The 17,196-nt window shown below is 36.5% G+C and overlaps 1 protein-coding gene across 6 annotated transcripts in view; it reads right to left on the minus strand.

The window, feature by feature from the left end:
• The window catches only part of LRRC28 (leucine rich repeat containing 28), a 52,689-nt gene that overhangs the window by 27,155 nt on the left and 8,338 nt on the right, over window positions 1-17,196 (minus strand). For 5 of the 6 annotated variants that reach the window (XR_015222540.1, XM_086620234.1, XM_086620235.1 and 2 more), the window contains 2 exons: window positions 15,145-15,182; window positions 14,303-14,440 (listed from right to left, as the gene is read on the minus strand). Coding sequence is in view for 3 of the 6 variants with exons in the window: in XM_086620234.1 (XP_086476360.1) it covers window positions 14,303-14,440; window positions 15,145-15,182 (176 nt within the window). In the remaining 3 variants the exon portion in view is untranslated. The remainder of the gene's footprint in view (window positions 1-14,302; window positions 14,441-15,144; window positions 15,183-17,196) is intronic. The other variant, XM_086620237.1, reaches the window with a different exon arrangement.

Below are 17,196 nucleotides of genomic sequence, written 5' to 3' on the forward strand. Positions count from 1 at the left end.
AACTATGGATTCAGATGACCTTTTCTAGCAGCAGTAACAGGAGCTTCTCTTGCTCCTCATCTCTTGCCCAGCCAGCGTCTGTGTGGCCACCCAGCAAAACGTCTAATTCACCAGTTGAGAAGGGCAGGCAGGAGCTACTGTAATGATGCAGCTACTCCTGAGAAAATCATATGGATCAACTACTAACAGTTTATAGCTACGATTATCACCAAAAAAAAGAACACATCTGACTTCAAACAACGCCAGCAGTGTCCTGATTTTCAAAATGCTGAGAGCAACTGCAAGCCTTATCTTAATCAGTGGAAGATACTGCTGTTTAGTGTTTCAATTCAGCACAAAGTAGACAAGTAAGGCTTACAACTATACTCCAATCCCCCCCAGTCAGTCGTTCGGAACTGCATTCCTTTAGCTACACAAATAAGTAGTCTTAGTCCATAAAGCTCTAAAACATTAAATAATTACCAACTGGAGTATACTTGCAGTTCCTCGATATCAAAGCCTCCCATAAAGAGTGACAATTTAACGCAGATTTGTACAATGCTAAGTTAAACACAAGCCTTTATTTTAAATACCAGTACAATAAAACTAAGGTAACTGAAATACAGGTATCAAACTCCACGTGTGTGACATGAACCACAGGAAAGTTAATCTCACACAATACCTCCAGTTCTACACATTCTCTTTAAAGGCTTTTTCCATTTAGATTTAGTGTCAGTAAATGATGCATTTTATTTTGCCTCAATTTATTTAATAGACTACCTGAATAAAAACAAGGATGTCAATAACAAGTAGTATTTTAACTCTCTTACAATGTATGTATAAAAGAAAATTATATTTGGCCAGCAAGGTCAAAATGGAAATCGATACATTCTAAAATTCTTCTATTGCACAGCACTAACAATTTGTGTTTGTTCACTTTCAAAGACTGAATGACTTTGCTCTCCAAGCTTCCCTGAGCACTCAAGTCCTACTAGTAAATTGCATTTGCTTAACATACAAGTAAAATCAGCAACCCGTTAATATAGCTAATCACTGTAAGTCACAGAGCTTAGAGAAAGGAAAAAAGCCAAAGGAACCAAAGAGACAAAAGTACGTTCATAGATAACTTTATTTTTAAAGACTAAAGAGTTTAAGGGGAAAACGAGTTAACTTTTAAAACCCAACTCTCAAAATCACAAAAACTAAGTTTCAAGAGCTATTTTTTTCCTGTCACAAATGTTAATTTGGTGCAACGAAAAAGAGCCCCCAATATTAAGAGTTTTACATGAACAACGAGTAGCAAATTATTTTAGTTTAGTTAACAGGTAACTGTCTTCTGAAAACTAAATAGCTGAATAGGCTGTATGAACTAACAACTACTGAATTTTATGAAGTGTGTTGTTTTGCCTGGGATAGAGTTAATTCTCTTCACAGAAGCTGGTATGCGGCTATGGGTTTGGATTTGTGCTGAAAACAGTGTTGATAATACAGAGACGTTTTCGTTGTTGCTGAGCAGAGTCAAGGCTTCTTCTGCTTCTCACACCACCCCACCAGTGAGTGTGCTGGGGGGGGCACAAGAAGCTGGGAGGGGTAACAAGAAGTTGGTAAGCTGACCCCATCTGACCAAAGGGATACTCCATACCATATGACATCTTGCTCAGCATATAAAGCTGGGGGAAGAAGGGAGTTCAGAATGATGGCGTTTGTCTTCCCAAGCATGGAATGATGGAGCCCTGCTTTCCTGGAGATGGCTGAACACCTGCCTGCTGATGGGAAGTAGCGAATGAATCCCTTCTTTTGCTTTGCTTGCATGTGCAGCTTTTGCATTACCTATTGAACTGTCTTTATCCAAACCCCTGAGTTTTCTCACTTTTACCCTTCTGATTCTCTCCCCCATCCCACCAGGAGGGAGGGAGTGAGCGGCTATGTGGGGCTTAGTTACTGGCTGGGGCTAAAACATGACAGTCCTTTTTGGCACCCAACGTAGGGCCACGTGCTGTCCTGCCAGATGCACTGTTTAACTTTTACCAACCTTGTTATAGTGGTGAAGGATATTGTCAGCTGCAGGTTTCACCATTTATTTATTTTAAAACAGTATCGGTAAAGGCAGCAAGCATGGACATAGTCCTCCTGAAAAGCTGATTTTGCTTGTATGGCTCCTGAAATAAGTCAGTGCAGGAGAACAATGTTAGAGCCCTTTAGGCAGTACAGCATACTGAAATCACTAAGATATTTCTAACATAAACCTGGAATTGCAAAGCAGTTACTACTACCATTTCCTTTTTCACACATTTACAAACCGATGAAAAATTTCAGAGAAAAAAGACCTGCAGTTTAATATCTGTTCAAGGCTGAGGTTCTTTGAAAGCCTGACTAAACACTATTGAACAGATTGTCTGTATTAAAGAAGTTTCCATAGTACAGAAACACACACACCGTTTGTGTATGAAACACATCTTTCTCAGCATACATCCAACTCTCAGTCTCGGAGGTTTAGTCTCAGCCTTGTCAATACACATCTGTCTTCACCCATGTGAACAGCTATTGGCAAATGTTCATGAGAGAGGCTCTGAGCATCTTCAAACTCCCTTCAAGCTCAGTTTTACCTTTGGCTAACAGTTCTAAAAGAAAGATTTTTATGAGTCTTTTAAAGAGCATGTGTTTTGAAGTTTCAGAATTAAACTTCATACATATCACATGTGTCTTGAACCAGGCAATCTGTAAAGTCAGATCTTTACTATTAGAACCCCCAGTAGAAGAATTTAGTGCTGACAGATGAGTTACAAACCAACTTTTTCTGAAATTCCTTTACTTAGGAAGTTAGTCTGATATTAGGCACTACCTGATCACTCAAGTTCAGGTTGATTTCTGGGAATATGTTAACTCTCAGTAATACATGATAATTTTTGTAAGAACAGACACTCAAAGGGAAGAAACTTACTACAAGCCTCATATTCTTCCTCTCATAAAGTAAAGACAGGCTAATACATGCATTGCGCAAGAAGGAGAATCCGCCTCATGACAGCCCCAAGGTATGTTGCTCAGAATGTGACTGTTGCCAGCCATAACATGGAAAAATCCTTGCATCAAATTCCAAAGAGGCAGCTTTGCTGCGCTCTCAGTAGAGGATTTGGCACGTTGAGGGAAGATGTTCCAAAAGGAGGGGAATGCCACCTTAAAAAAAGTTATCGTAACTTACGTGAATTTTATTTTAATGTAGTTTTATTCTTAGGTAAGAATAAAGCTGGAAAATCCGAAAGATGACTTTTTTTGGTTATTTATTTTTTTAAAAAAGCACAAAAGCAAACAAAAAACCTCCCACAATATCTTAACATAGATCTAACCATTCTATTGTAATAAATACAACCGCGATTAGATTAGTTTTCAGCAGTACTGAAGACAATTGCACAGCAAATCAGCCAGACAAGCAATGAAGCATCATACCTTCTCGAGTTATGAAGATTATCAAAGATTCCACCAAGAATCTGGGGGGCGGGAAGGGATTTGCCAGAGCTATGAAGGGAGCAATGATCTGTAGAGCTTTAGAGCCCACTCAGGTAACACGTAAAATTAAGGCAACTAGCAATGTTAGGTTTTATAGTCTTTACGGCTTTTCAGATACGTTTATATAATTAACACCTTCAAACACCCAGAGCAAGACTACAACACAGAATTAAATACCTACAGGATTAAATTCCTGTTTGTCTGCTTTGCTACGTCTTAGATTCAACTCCACAGGAGTAAGACAGACCAAAAGCAACCAAAGACCTACACTTCTCCTTCCTCTCCTCTGTTATGCAGTCAATAAACTCACATAAAACAAACACCACAAATGGAATAATTACTGAATTCAAACGTAACTGTGGCCGCTTCCAGAGTTATTTTTTTTCTGTGGTATATAACTGTGTCACAATGAGTCCTCTCCATAAATCTCAAACCCAAGTTTCCAAACATTCAAAACATAAAAACCAAATAATTCTATTTGACCTTCATTATTTAGGTCTGTGTGCCAGGTCTAATCAGTTCTCACAAGCACATTCCACTTTTTAAAAACAGACTGTAGAAATACATTTTTCAAACTAAAAGGAATAGAATGCATTGTTTTGATGCTACAGCCTGAAGCCCTTTATCTGAGTTTTATCAAAGTATACTCTATCACTGATCAAAGCAGCAATGACAACTTAATGTTCTTTAAAGTTATATATTGCTGCATAAACTTCCCACTTTTGTCTTGTGGCCTCCGGCTCCGCATGTCATTGGGAGTATATTCAAAGGTCAAGAGACTTTCTTTCAGAAGCCCTTTGTTCCCAAGTGGCAGCTCTAATGATTGCAGCAGTGGAGACTAGAGCGGGATAGATTAATTCCATCAGGGCTCTGTTCTCCTATACCCTAGAAAATTCAGGTTGTCATTTTTAATGTCAGATGTTTGAAAGACTACTTTGTACATTACTGTATGAACTACTTGTATGCGGTAGCAGCATTTCCATGCTGCCCTATTACTGATTTCATTATTGCCTAAAGACCTCTTCTCACTCTAGTATTGAAATCAGTATTTCATTTTAATTTCTTTCCTTTTAATATTTTGCATATGCCGTGTGACTGGCTGACTTTAAGCAAAGTTTGGAAGTTACGTGGACATGCGAGACAAAAAAATATTTTTTTAAATCTGTATTTTAATAATTTACTGAGAAATCTCAAATTGAGTTTACTAGAAAAATATGCAATTTTATGTTTAATGAAATGTTTTGAAATGAGTTGTACTTAAAACTTCTCATTTAATAAAAAGGCGTAAGAACATGCAGCATAACTACCATGCTTGTACAGTTACGTCTAAGATCTCCGACATCTCGATAAAGTTTTAAGCTTCAGATGAATGCTTGTCATGATTACTCAAAGCACTCTCAACATCTTCAAAATTCCTGTCCACCCCCCACAGACAAGAGGAAACCCCCTGGAGAAACGAGGCTTACAGCGACTTGAGAAATCAAGGACTGCCGAACAGAAGCATGAGCCAGGAGGCAGTACCAAATCTCTTAACAATAGAGAATCCAGTTACATCTGCTCCCATACTCTCAGGAATGCACAAATCGTCCAAGTACCTCAACATCAGAAGCAGCAAACTCCTTTATTTTGGCACAACTCCTTTATCTCCTACCTAAAAGCCCTTGAGGGAGATGGCTACCAGGGGGAAAGCCCATGGCCCAGAGCTTAGAAAACATACGTGTTCCTGCAAAGATTCTGATTTTCACAAATGGAGTACTGCAAAGCCAGAAGCACAACAGGCTTGAGAGCACCACTGGTAATAATGAGGTTGGCTCTTCTCTTTTCCGTCCTGATTTTACCTACACCTCACCAGGTTTCTTACTAACTCCTTTTCAGAGAAGGAAAGGAGTGGGGGTGGAGGTAGGGGGGAGAAGAGCACGGGGCTGGTGGGACCAGATTCTGCACGTTTGATGCATGATAACTTTCACAAGGATCTCACATGGAGTAGTAAGGAACAAATGGCAACACTGGCCTGTTCTCGGAAATCAGTTTCAAAGCACTAAAAACACAGGTATCTGGGATTTTGATGCTTCAGAAGAAACCAAAGTTGAAAATAAAAAATTGGGCAACAGCAGCCTTGCACTGACATATTCTTTACCCTCTAAAATTATGTTTGTTTTACCAGTAACATAGTATAATAAAAAGTTTTTAACTGACTAGAACGCAACATGGTGTCATTCTGAGATGTCACTTTCCAGATGTGCAATGCCACCATAACTTTCACTAGGATTCTGTGACCAGTAAGAATGATCACATAAAAAGAGAACCTTTACAGGTCAATCCGTGCTCAGATCGCATGAAGAATTCAAATGAAATTAAGACAGTCTGAAGCACTGATGTAAAACACCCTACTCACAGACACTCAGATCTATTCCTGAACTCAGCAATTGCATGAGCACACTCTTCATAGTTCAAATACAGTCAAACCTCAACCAGGCAAAGATTTTTCAAATTAAAGCATCACCAAAAGCAAAGTAAGGACTTAAGAAAAAGTGTGATTGATCCAAAAATCATTATCACACAGAATCACAGAATGTTAGGGATTGGAAGGGACCTCAAAAGATCATCTAGTCCAACGATCTTGCTAAGATATGTAAAAGAAGAAAAAAAAAATTGAAACCAGTAAATTAAGTTACAATTTTGAGTGACTTAAATATTGTAAAACTCGTATTAGAAAACCCCAACAGTTGGTCATTGGGCTTTTGCTTCAGTAGGATTTTAGCCTTCAATATATTGACACAAAACCTCAGTGCCCATTTCAGTTTGTCCCTGATCACTTTTCCAGATATGTAATGACCACAGAAGTTGTTTTAAGGTCTGTTATATAAAATAGCAGGTACTTGGAAATATGATGCATTGAGCCATATCACCATTTCTTTTTTTAACTAAAAACATGATGATTAAGGCAGCTTAAATTCCAAATACTTTTTCCAGTGATTGAGCTAAATTAGAATAGCAAATTTTAAGACGCAATTTTTAGTCCAATAAGCCCAGTACACAAAGCAATATTTGAATACATAATTTAAATGTTACAATGAAAGACATTGATGGCTTCTTCCAACTGTTTCCTATTAGTTTTCAGATTAATGAATTACAGCACATACGTACTTAGCACATGCATTTTTGAGAACCTGCTGTGCAACACCATAATGAGGAATACCACAGGCCATTGTTGAAAGAGATAGTTTTGTTGGGTTTTCTTTTTGTTTGTTTCTTAACATCATTTCTGCTACAGTTACAGGAAATATTTCCGTTCCAGTACGCCCAATAGAAGCTTATCTGGAAGAAGTGTTGGAACAAAAACATACATTAAAACAACATTTTAAGTTTAAAATATAGCTTTAGAATTTTTCTGACTGTATGTTTATACCACTATTTTTGGTACCAGTATCCAGTGACATTATGAACCTTCAGTGGTATACTAAAAAATTTTGTATGACACTAACAAAAAAGCTTTTAAAAGCCCCTGAACAGGGGGAGGAAGTGGAAAAAAATAACCATAAGAAGGGGCAAGCAGACAAATAGAGAATAGAGAGCAGCTCTGTATACACAGATGACTCATTCTGACACACTATACAGGTGAGGGTATACAGGAAAAACTTCAGTCCATGAAAAATTCCAGGAATTTAATGGAATTTTTTATTCCCGGTCTTCACTTCCCTCCCCATAAATTTAAAGCACTCAGAAGTACTAGTAGTCCTCCTGAGAATTTAACCCAAACCAAATGTTTGAGAAAGGCAGACTCTGTCATAAAACCTCACACAACCAACATCCTTTAATTTAGGTACCACTGTGTTTGGACATGCATGAAAGCTAATCCGTAAGGAATATCACTTACACAATATACTACCCTGTGCTTTGGTCACCTCTATTTAGGTCACAAAGTCCAATGACAGTCAGTAACCATCCACGTTGCCATTTTGTTCCTAAGTCTTCAGAGATTACTCTCTGCTCTAATTTCTTAAGGGAAATTTTTCTTATAAAACATTTCGGTCCTTACGGGCTGCTGGGACAGGGCTGTATTGGAGTTTATATAAGATCAAAACATGTAAAAACCTTCTCCTAGAAATCCAAAGACTATCTTAAAGATACTATCAGGTATTTTTATTGTGCTTCTACACTAACATAGCATAATTACTGAAGCCTTACGAATCCTGATGTGAAAAAAAAAAAATACAGTAACAAGCAAGTATGGGTAAGTTATGCATCAATTTAGGTAAAAAAATATTTGTTGCTGTTGGACATAAGAGCTAATGTAAGCCTTAGTACACTGACCCTTGGTTTTATACAGTGAACTGGATCTAGAATTGAATTAGTAAACAGAGCATATATTTTACAGATCTGTGCAAAGAAAAACTTATTTTTAATAATTAGGCATCAACCTACTTCAAGGAAACCAATGTATTATGATAATAATTAAAAGATATTTTTATTTAGGAGTCCATGCTCCTTTAAATAGTCACATACTTAGAGCGTGCAAAGCTCATGTAACCTAATCTATGTTTTCCTCAAATCCCCACAAGTCCATTTACTTAAAAACACCACACTTCTGGATGGGTGCCTGGCGTACCAAACCTGTCCTGTCGTGCGTATTTTTATACGTGTTACTAAATTAGGAAAGCAGAGTGGACTAAGGTTATGCCAACTCTGAAAAAAGAACAGGGTCTGCATCAGTTTGTGCCTTTGCTTTTAAAGTGACAATCACTATTAAAAAAAAAAATTGAACTTAATATTAAGTATCAAAGCAACCTACCCTAATCAGACACAGTAATAAAAGCAGAAGACTCTAAATCAAAATATGGAAAATAAGTTTAAAAAATGGGTTAGAACTACATATTTTAATGCCAGGGTCTAGAATAAGAATAGAAATATTGGCATGCTGTACCCATGATCAGTGGAAATCTACTGTGAAAAGGAAGTATGGAAGAAGTTGGGTTTTATATGCCTTTAATTAAGATTTACTGAAATACCTTATATTGAGCTGTATTCAGAATTATTAAGTCAGGCATTCAAGAAGTCTTTACCAGTGAAATAGTGGTATGAATAGTAAATACAGATATTGTACTTTATAGCATCTTAAAGTGAGAGAAATGAATATGCAGTTTTCATGTCTCAAAGTTTCTCTTGCCACCAATTAGCAAAGCAAATTTCTAAGCAAAACAGACTTGGCAATAATCAATTAACATTCCAAGGGTTACTTTATAAATAGACAAAGCAGTAATCAACAATTATAGTTTGATTTAGAATTTTGAAAATGATTGAGCCTTTCTTGTCATTACCACTGACTTTACCTATGCAAGAGAAAAATGATCTAGTATTTATGTATAAATTACATTTTTCAAAATTCATCTTCATGAACTCTTCCAGCCTTCTGGAAGTGCAAGCTGTTTCAGTTATAAAACCTCACTGATCTTACCACTATTAATTTCCTATTAACTTACAGGGTTATTAATTACGGAGATATAATTATTAATTTCCTTATAATGGGTGGAAAGACTCAATCCTCCCCGATATTAAATATGATCAACCTCAAAAAGGTGTGGTCTTAACAAATGAAATGGGAACACCCAAGTTCTATTTCTGGCTAACACTGACTCCTGCTGTAGCCTGGAGCAAATCACTTCTGTTAAAAACACTTTTTTCCATTCTGCAAAATGAGGATAACACTCCCTTATCAGCTTCACAGGATCTTTCTCAAATGCTTTGAAGATGAAGTTTTATAAGCCTACGACTGTATTTTAATGAGGCTTAAACTGACTGTATTTCTAAAACAATTTGCCTTAAAAAAAGAAAAGAATTTGAACAGAAACAAAATGAAGAGTATATATGCTATTAACCTTCCCTAAACATTACTGCAGTTTGAACTTTAAAAATACCAAAGGCAGATGAGTAAGTTTTCCTTCAGATTCTACCTAAATGAAGCAATATGGCAACAAGCAGCTGCAACACGAAGAAGTCTCCAGGGACAACACGGAAATGCCAATTTGCAATGGAAGCCACACGTTTCCTTATACAGGGAAGAAAAGGGATTTGCCAAACCTGCCTTGGACTCCTGCGGAGATCTGTACCCCCCTGCAGCAACAGCAACTGCGGGTGCTCCCCGGCCACCTGCACTCACGCTTTACGGAGTAAAGAAACAGCACTGCAGAGTTCACGTGAAGTTCGGTATTATTGGACTGTACCTTTTTCATTCATTTATTTTGCATGATCAACGGACTCAACTCTCGTTTTTTAAAGTTCCCTGACAACAAACACAAAGGGAAGCTTGGTCTAGCCCATGTAAAGACAACTGCTGATATATATTTTTCTTCCCCCTTCTTGAAGGGAACTTTGCCAAAAGATGGGCTGGGATCATAAACCATACCCTGTTCTTTGTTTAATTACTTAGCTTTTGCTCTTGACTTGGCAAAACATTAAGCTTTTCATTTCAGTAAATCTATAATTAACTCCAGCATGTGCTGAGTAAACATAACCTCATTTTTAATTAAATCTTAGAACAAGATGCTACAACTTGCCATTTCTAAGGAGAAGTATTTCTCAAGTAATGTACAATAAAAAAAACTAATCCTAGTCAAATATGGAACTTAAGTCCAACTTTGAGTATAACCTCCCCTTTTCTAAGTCATCTGTTGTCCAAACGTGCATTCGCTAACTACAAGACCAAAATGTAAACCTGAAGAGCCATCACTTTACATTAAAAGTGTCCAAGATTAAAGTCAAATCAAATGTAAACAGTAACACAGCAAAACTGAGAAATAACATTGGCTTTGGGACTCTTGGAGAATAATTTTTCCAGTACATCTCACTGGATTTCTTTTTTTTAATGATGCAATGATTCTTATACAAAGAGAAAATAAATTTCTCAAGAATAAAAGGAGTTGAAATACCATATGCATTATGAACATCACAAACAAAGAGGAACTTTCTAATTAGTCATTCACAAGTGAGAAGATTCAGAAAATTTACTTCTGACAGCAGATTCCTATAGAACTAACTCCATAATTCTAAATTAAAATGAGACATCAATTCTCTGAATAAAGAGAAATCCCTAAATAAAGTTAAGCTACTATGAAAACGAAATGTCAACTCTTAAGTTAAGCTTATACATGAACTAATGTAATCATATGAAATAAAAACCATCTTTTGTTTATGCTGCAACTCTAAGATTCTTTTAAAATAAGATCTCTGGCATTACATATTTCCAAATGGCCCTCAAGAATTTAGATTATTTAAGCACTACAGTTAAACAGTAGAAAACTTGACAAAACTTTGCTTCATATTCAAGAATTATATTTAACAGAGCCAAATACAAGAATCAAGAAATTGGTAAAGACAGAAGCTACAAGATTTACAGTTTGCAGAACAAAAAAAATGCTGTGCATTTCAATGAAAAAAAAGCACTCAAGAGAACTTTATATTAAATCTCCTCTTCTTACTTATCTGCAACTCTTCTAATCAGCTCTCCTTTCAAAGACAGAGTCTTTCAGTTAGTGATTCTGATTACCACCGAACCGAGATACTGATGATTTCTGCATTAGGCAGAAGCTGGTCCACTTATTAAACTTTTCTGAAGTATATTCAAAATATGACTTCAAGAGAATTTCACAAAGCATTTTCTTCCAGCCATTTTATATTCTATTTCAATTTCAACATTCTTATTCCGGACAAATTTTTCCTTTTGCTTCTCATCAAGTTTAGCTGAGTCATCTTTCAACAATTCTCACAACAGTTTAATGATGTGAGATGGAAGTTCCATTGTTTCAGTGGTAGTGCACAATTACACAAGGTGCCTGGAGGCCAAAGTACATGATCTTATCCATGGGTGACACTGATTTGGTAGTGTTTGCTAAGCACAAAGGTAGGATTATCATTTACGCTACAAGAGTGCCACAGCATAGAAAGTGCTTTCTAATCTCCAAGGAACACAATTTCCATGCTTCACCTAATGTCCTTTTCCCCCTCATCAGTCCTGTATTGCCTGATTGATTTTCTCAGTAACCTAAGGCTTACGTATTCATGCTGTCTGCATGTATTTTCATCATTCTCCCCCACCTCCTCCCTCAAAGTAACTTTTTAAAACCAGTTGCACAATCACCACCAAACCTCAGAAAAAAAGAGAAGTCACCATTATTAAATTCTCACAAGTTTTATGAAAACAAGTACTTAGAGGCTAAAATATTTTCCATCCCATTGAAGGCAAACTGCAGCAGTGGCTCAACTTTCTAGATTCTGAAGAATGTCTACAGTCAAACAGAAGACAAATTTTTATGGGGTTTCATTATGCATACTATTTCAATTGTTTTCAAATTAGAGTTAAGCTAGATTTCTAAGGCGAATCTTAAATACTAAAAATGAATGTTAAGTGCACAATTGTGAAAGAAAAACATTAAAAATGGATTATGAATCAACACATGCTATTAATTGCATTGTTTCTTTCAGTTCTTAATCACAATTAAGAAAAACGCAACAAAGAATCATTCTTAAAATATGAAATGCAGTAGAAAAATGCCATTAAGCGAACAAATATTTACCATCCAACTGTTCTGCAGTGGTAACAAAGAAATTTTTTAGCAATTAATTACGATATTACTAAGGGTATCCTCCTAGATATCTATATACTTTCAACAAAAACTAAAGGTACTCGTAACACCAGACACTGGGAAGGAAAAGACAAGAGGAATGACAGAACAAATCCTCTAAAGTAAGCTTTTTACGTGATGACATCATCATGCTGCAACTTGGCCTATGTGGTTACACAAGGTGAATACTGATCAGCTTTTCTTAACTGGATCCTCTGCTGCTGTCCTAAGAGTTCTCTTTCCCTAACAATGCATTGCAATGCAGCATTTGCTGTAAAGAAAGCAGTTAACACACAGCAAAATGACGTACTTCAGTGAAATCACCTCTCATCCTGCTTAATTTTATTCACTTTACTATTTTTTCCATTGTTGAACATAAATGTTATTTTCAAACTCAAAGATTTTGTTATAAAGTCATCTTTGAAATTCACATAATTTTACAAAGAAAAACTGAAAATATGCTTGGAATCCCTCTTCGGGAAGTCTTATGTTTAGGAAACGCTCAATATAGTAGATTAACTCTCCAGAGGGTAAACTCATTGTAAGTGGAAGATTAATCTTGGTAGGATAACGCTCAAGCTGTATGACATCCAGCCATGTTGATAGTGACAGCATCTGTAAAGGCAGGAATAGTAACGCTAGCAGTAATGACGTGTATAAACTGATGGTACGCTACCAGCAAAACCAGAAAGACCAGACACCACTGGATCCTCTGATTCAAAAGTAGGCAACTCCAGTATTATTTCTAAGCATGAAAAGATTTCGTGAACACAAAACTCAACGCGCTTAGGGACAATGCTCAGTTCCAAATTGCGTAAACTTCAGGAGAAATTAAATGCAGCATGCCTATGCAGCTGATACCAGCTCCTAATCAAATGTGGTAGACTGAAATCAACTCTTCAGTAATGTAAATTATCCTTTTGAAAGTCTTTTTTGGAACCTTTTTAAGTTAATGTGTGAAGTTTTGCAGAAAATGTGTCACTTTTTCTTTGAACAAGTCTTTCTTTCATGGTACATCACCATAAGGTAAATTATCTTTGAGGAACATAAAGCACACTCAAGTCACTCCTTTCTTTTGAATGTAGGACATCTGAAAATTGATGGAAATTTTATTGGCCTTGGGTCATAATGTTTAACAGGTATATCTAATTTCATTCCAGAGCATTTACACAGTCATATAAATTTTTTTCTTTCTAATCATAATCATCCTTTGACTTGTACTTTTCTAGGCATAATAAGCTTAATAGAACGAGGAAAGGACAGCTAGATTTCTGCACCCAAAATTTCAAGGAGCAATTGCAATATATTTCTTGAGAATAAGCAATGTGAACTTACAAACACTGAAGGTCACATTGAGAAGTTAGTTTAAATTAGAGCCAAAAGCTAATCCTGTTAGATTAAGTTAGATCAGTTTTTTGAAATGCTGGCCTTAGATTTTTATCATCTCTGCAGATCAGAAAAGGCAAATACACCAGAGAAACATTAAAAAATGGTAAAAATGTAAAAACATTTAACAATCACAATCATCTTGTCTGCAAAGCTATAAAGGTGATGGAAGAAGAATAATCAGTTATGTCTGCTTATCAAAGTGTTTAGAAGGGGAAATAAAAAAATCAAAATACGCCTACGGCCAACTTTTTCTGACTATGTCACATTTACTTTGAATAAATTTTGCTTTCTTATAATAAACTAGCAAGACAAACATTTGTTATTTACTGTCATAGTGAGGTGGAACTGCCACAGGCAAACCTACTGGACATGTGTCTTTTTAGAAAACACAAGAATGGGGCTGTTGGGTGAAAAGAAAGGAAGGAAGGACTGGAATTCTTTATATTCTGGAAAACTGGAAGAAACATTGTTTTATCATAACGACAGTTGTCAGTGTCATTTTGCGTCTTCTCAAGGAAGTTCAATATTTTCTTGATACAACGGCAAAGACTGTTAAATAGATATTTTTTCCCACACTTCAGAAGCCCTTTACATGGTTTTTCTTTACCTCAAAAACATACAGTGTGGCGTTTTTCTAACTACAGAGTATATTTGGTACAACACATACAATGGCCATCCCTGCCTCGTCTTCAAGCGCAAGCTGTAACCGTGCTTCGACTGTACGATACAAATAAACCCAGAGCAGATGCCTACGCAAATGAAGTTCGACCGGAATTTGCCGTTGCCGTAATCCCTGACACATTTGTACTCACCTGCAGGTAAATATTTCAGCTGGTTGTTGGCCAAGCGAAGGTGACGTAAAGATCTGAGGCGGCCGATCTCTGGACACACAATTTCGAGGGCATTATCACTGAGGTCCAGAAACTGCAGTTTAACGAGGGAGCCAATGGCTTGTGAGAGAACAGATTAAAACAGGAATGTGACCCAACAGTCATGCTGAAATCTTAATAGGACTATGAGAGGATAAAAAGCCACAGTACCCAATGCCTACGTCTGAGCAGATTTTGATGTATTAAAGCCAGTCTCACAACTGAATGACAGTTTGTGGAAATGCTTATCTGTCCAACAAACAGCACTGCTGGCAGTGAGGAAGGGGGGGAATACTCTGATTTCTAGATTCTCCTCAGACAATTCTGCTCCAAAATCACTTTTTCCATTCCTTTGCTTTGAGTCTATCCAATTTATATATACAGAAAGAGTTTTAAGTACTTTCCTGAAGTTGGGCTCATAATTCTGCAATTAATGCAAGGAAGAGATCTGTTATGATCTGAACCAGCAGAGGATTCTGTATGGTAACTGGCTGAAAGCAGAAGACACTCTGCATTTTTGTTTCTGCAGATGAGTGCCATTTAGCCTTTTCACCTTCTGCAATTAGAACTGAAGCAAACAGAATTTAGGTGCATTTGGGAATTCATCAAAAAGAATTTAACATAGCATAAACAAGGATATTATCGACTAAGAGCTACACTGGTATATTTTGTATGAAAATCTTTAATGTTTTATGCAAAAATAAAGGAAAAATAGGCCTCTTGAAAGAAGGAAAATAAATATTTTATGATTCCTGCCACTTATTGTGAGCTGGTAGATTACTTACCTTCAGGTACAACAACTATGTTATTTGAATGAAGGTACCTGGGGGGAGGAGAAAAAAGCAGAGGACACCACCTGTTACCCTCAAGGACTTTTGCTACATAATCAGTTTGCAAAATATCCAGTTTCAGACTGAAAGAGCACCCTCAAAGCCATTCCTCTCTATGACCACAAAAGCTGTGGAAACTGTATAAACTGGCAATGGATAGGTACTTAAGTTTCACTTAGACTATTAAATGATTAACATGAAAAATAAAAGAGAATGAGACAATTATTTAAAACAAAACAGTCACAATTACAATAATAATGGGCTATAGTTTTGAGAGTCATAAGAGGAAAACAAAAAAGAAAAAGAATAAAGCAGCTAGAATAACCAGAATGAACCATATTTGATCACCAGGTTATTCCACACTAAATACTAAATAAGAAAAAAGCCCAAACCCGCACAATTTATACAATTACAAACATTTTCCCTGCACATAAAAAGCTCTTACACGTTTACTGACTGAAGAAACAAGCACATATCTACTCACTGCAAGGGGGTTTTTCAAACCTAGAGCACATTTTTCGAAAGAAAAACCCAATCTTCCACATGGTCACTTAGGTAGGTACTGAGGGTGGCCAGATATTCTCTCACTAAGAATATTCACCACCCTCTGCTGGAGCACTTCCAGTACTACGAGTAACATAAAAACTATTCTTAGATTTTACGCATTTTAATTTTCCATCAACATTACTGCAAATCAAACGGGTCTTGTAGAAAATAATAGTTAATAAAATTTTCAAATATTGGTATTTAATTGTAAAAGAATACTGAGTACTCAATGTCTAGTCACTGAGGCACACATGGACATTATTTGCACAACATATGTTGTTCCATTCTACTCAAACAGCGTTTCCAAAAGTAGGAGCCTGTCTTTTTGGGGAGATAGAGGCAGATCAAGGAAAAAGATTTATGAACATTTCAACCGCATGGAGCATCTGATCCTTCTATCTTTCTTTAAAAATTGCAGACGCTTAAAGTTCACTAAAAATGTAACAAACATAAGGATAGCAGATATGTTTGTAGAAATCCTTATATATACTTCAGGATGAGAATTCTCCTACTCATTTCAGCTGCAGCTCCTGAAAATACTTGTGAACTATTTCGTTCAAGCTAAAAAGACATGTATTATGAAGATCTACACCTAGTGTCTCAGCATAAGGGACACAAAGTACAAAGAAACACAGATAATAGTGAAGTTTTTAAAAATACATAGTGAAATTTCAAAGGATGTAATTTTCAGGAAAATGAAAATCAGTTAAGTTTGTCTTTCAAAATTTAAAGCTACTGTAACAAATTCTTCTTTAAATCTTTATTTTATGATCTCTGTCAACAAAACTTCTCTTACTGACTGATCAAAAATTGACTTGTACTGATAGAGCTACACAAACCACAGGCCCACTGCAGCTCTCTAGACCACTAGCACATGTAGGATAATAGTGGCACAACTAAGCTTGCTGAATCCCACATAGTTAGGTTTGACTCCTACAATTCAGGGTTTGTAAGAGATTATTTTAAGCTGTAATTTACACAGCTTTTCCTATAGGCACCATCAGATAACAGAGAGGCTTCCTGATGCCCCATGGCAGATCATTAAATACTAAACATATCAAATACAAAAATATTTATTTTACTGCTTCAGAGCATAAATATACTCTCAAGACTCAGGCATGATGAAACAAAACTGTCTCTTAAGCAAGTCGAGACTGCAGTGACCTACAAAACAGTTCAATTACAGTGTGGTCGCGTGCACCACGAAGGTGGTTTCAAGGGTCAAATTAGGATGACAAGATCAGTCAGCTGAATGCATTGGACCACTCAGATACACACCTCCCCCTGTTTGGAGCTTTCCATTAAATAGAATCAACAGTCCATCAGTTACTCAACTGAAAGTGAGCCAAATGAGGTAAGGGGAAAAGAGGATGTCTCTTTTAATACCCCCACCACCAATCCTACCACACAAAGAAATCGTAACCTTATAAGAAGAAAAGGGGAGGGAAGAAAACATTGACT

Source organism: Tauraco erythrolophus, chromosome 14 (assembly GCF_009769465.1).
Source record: "Tauraco erythrolophus isolate bTauEry1 chromosome 14, bTauEry1.pri, whole genome shotgun sequence".
Classification (NCBI taxonomy): Eukaryota; Metazoa; Chordata; class Aves; order Musophagiformes; family Musophagidae; genus Tauraco; species Tauraco erythrolophus.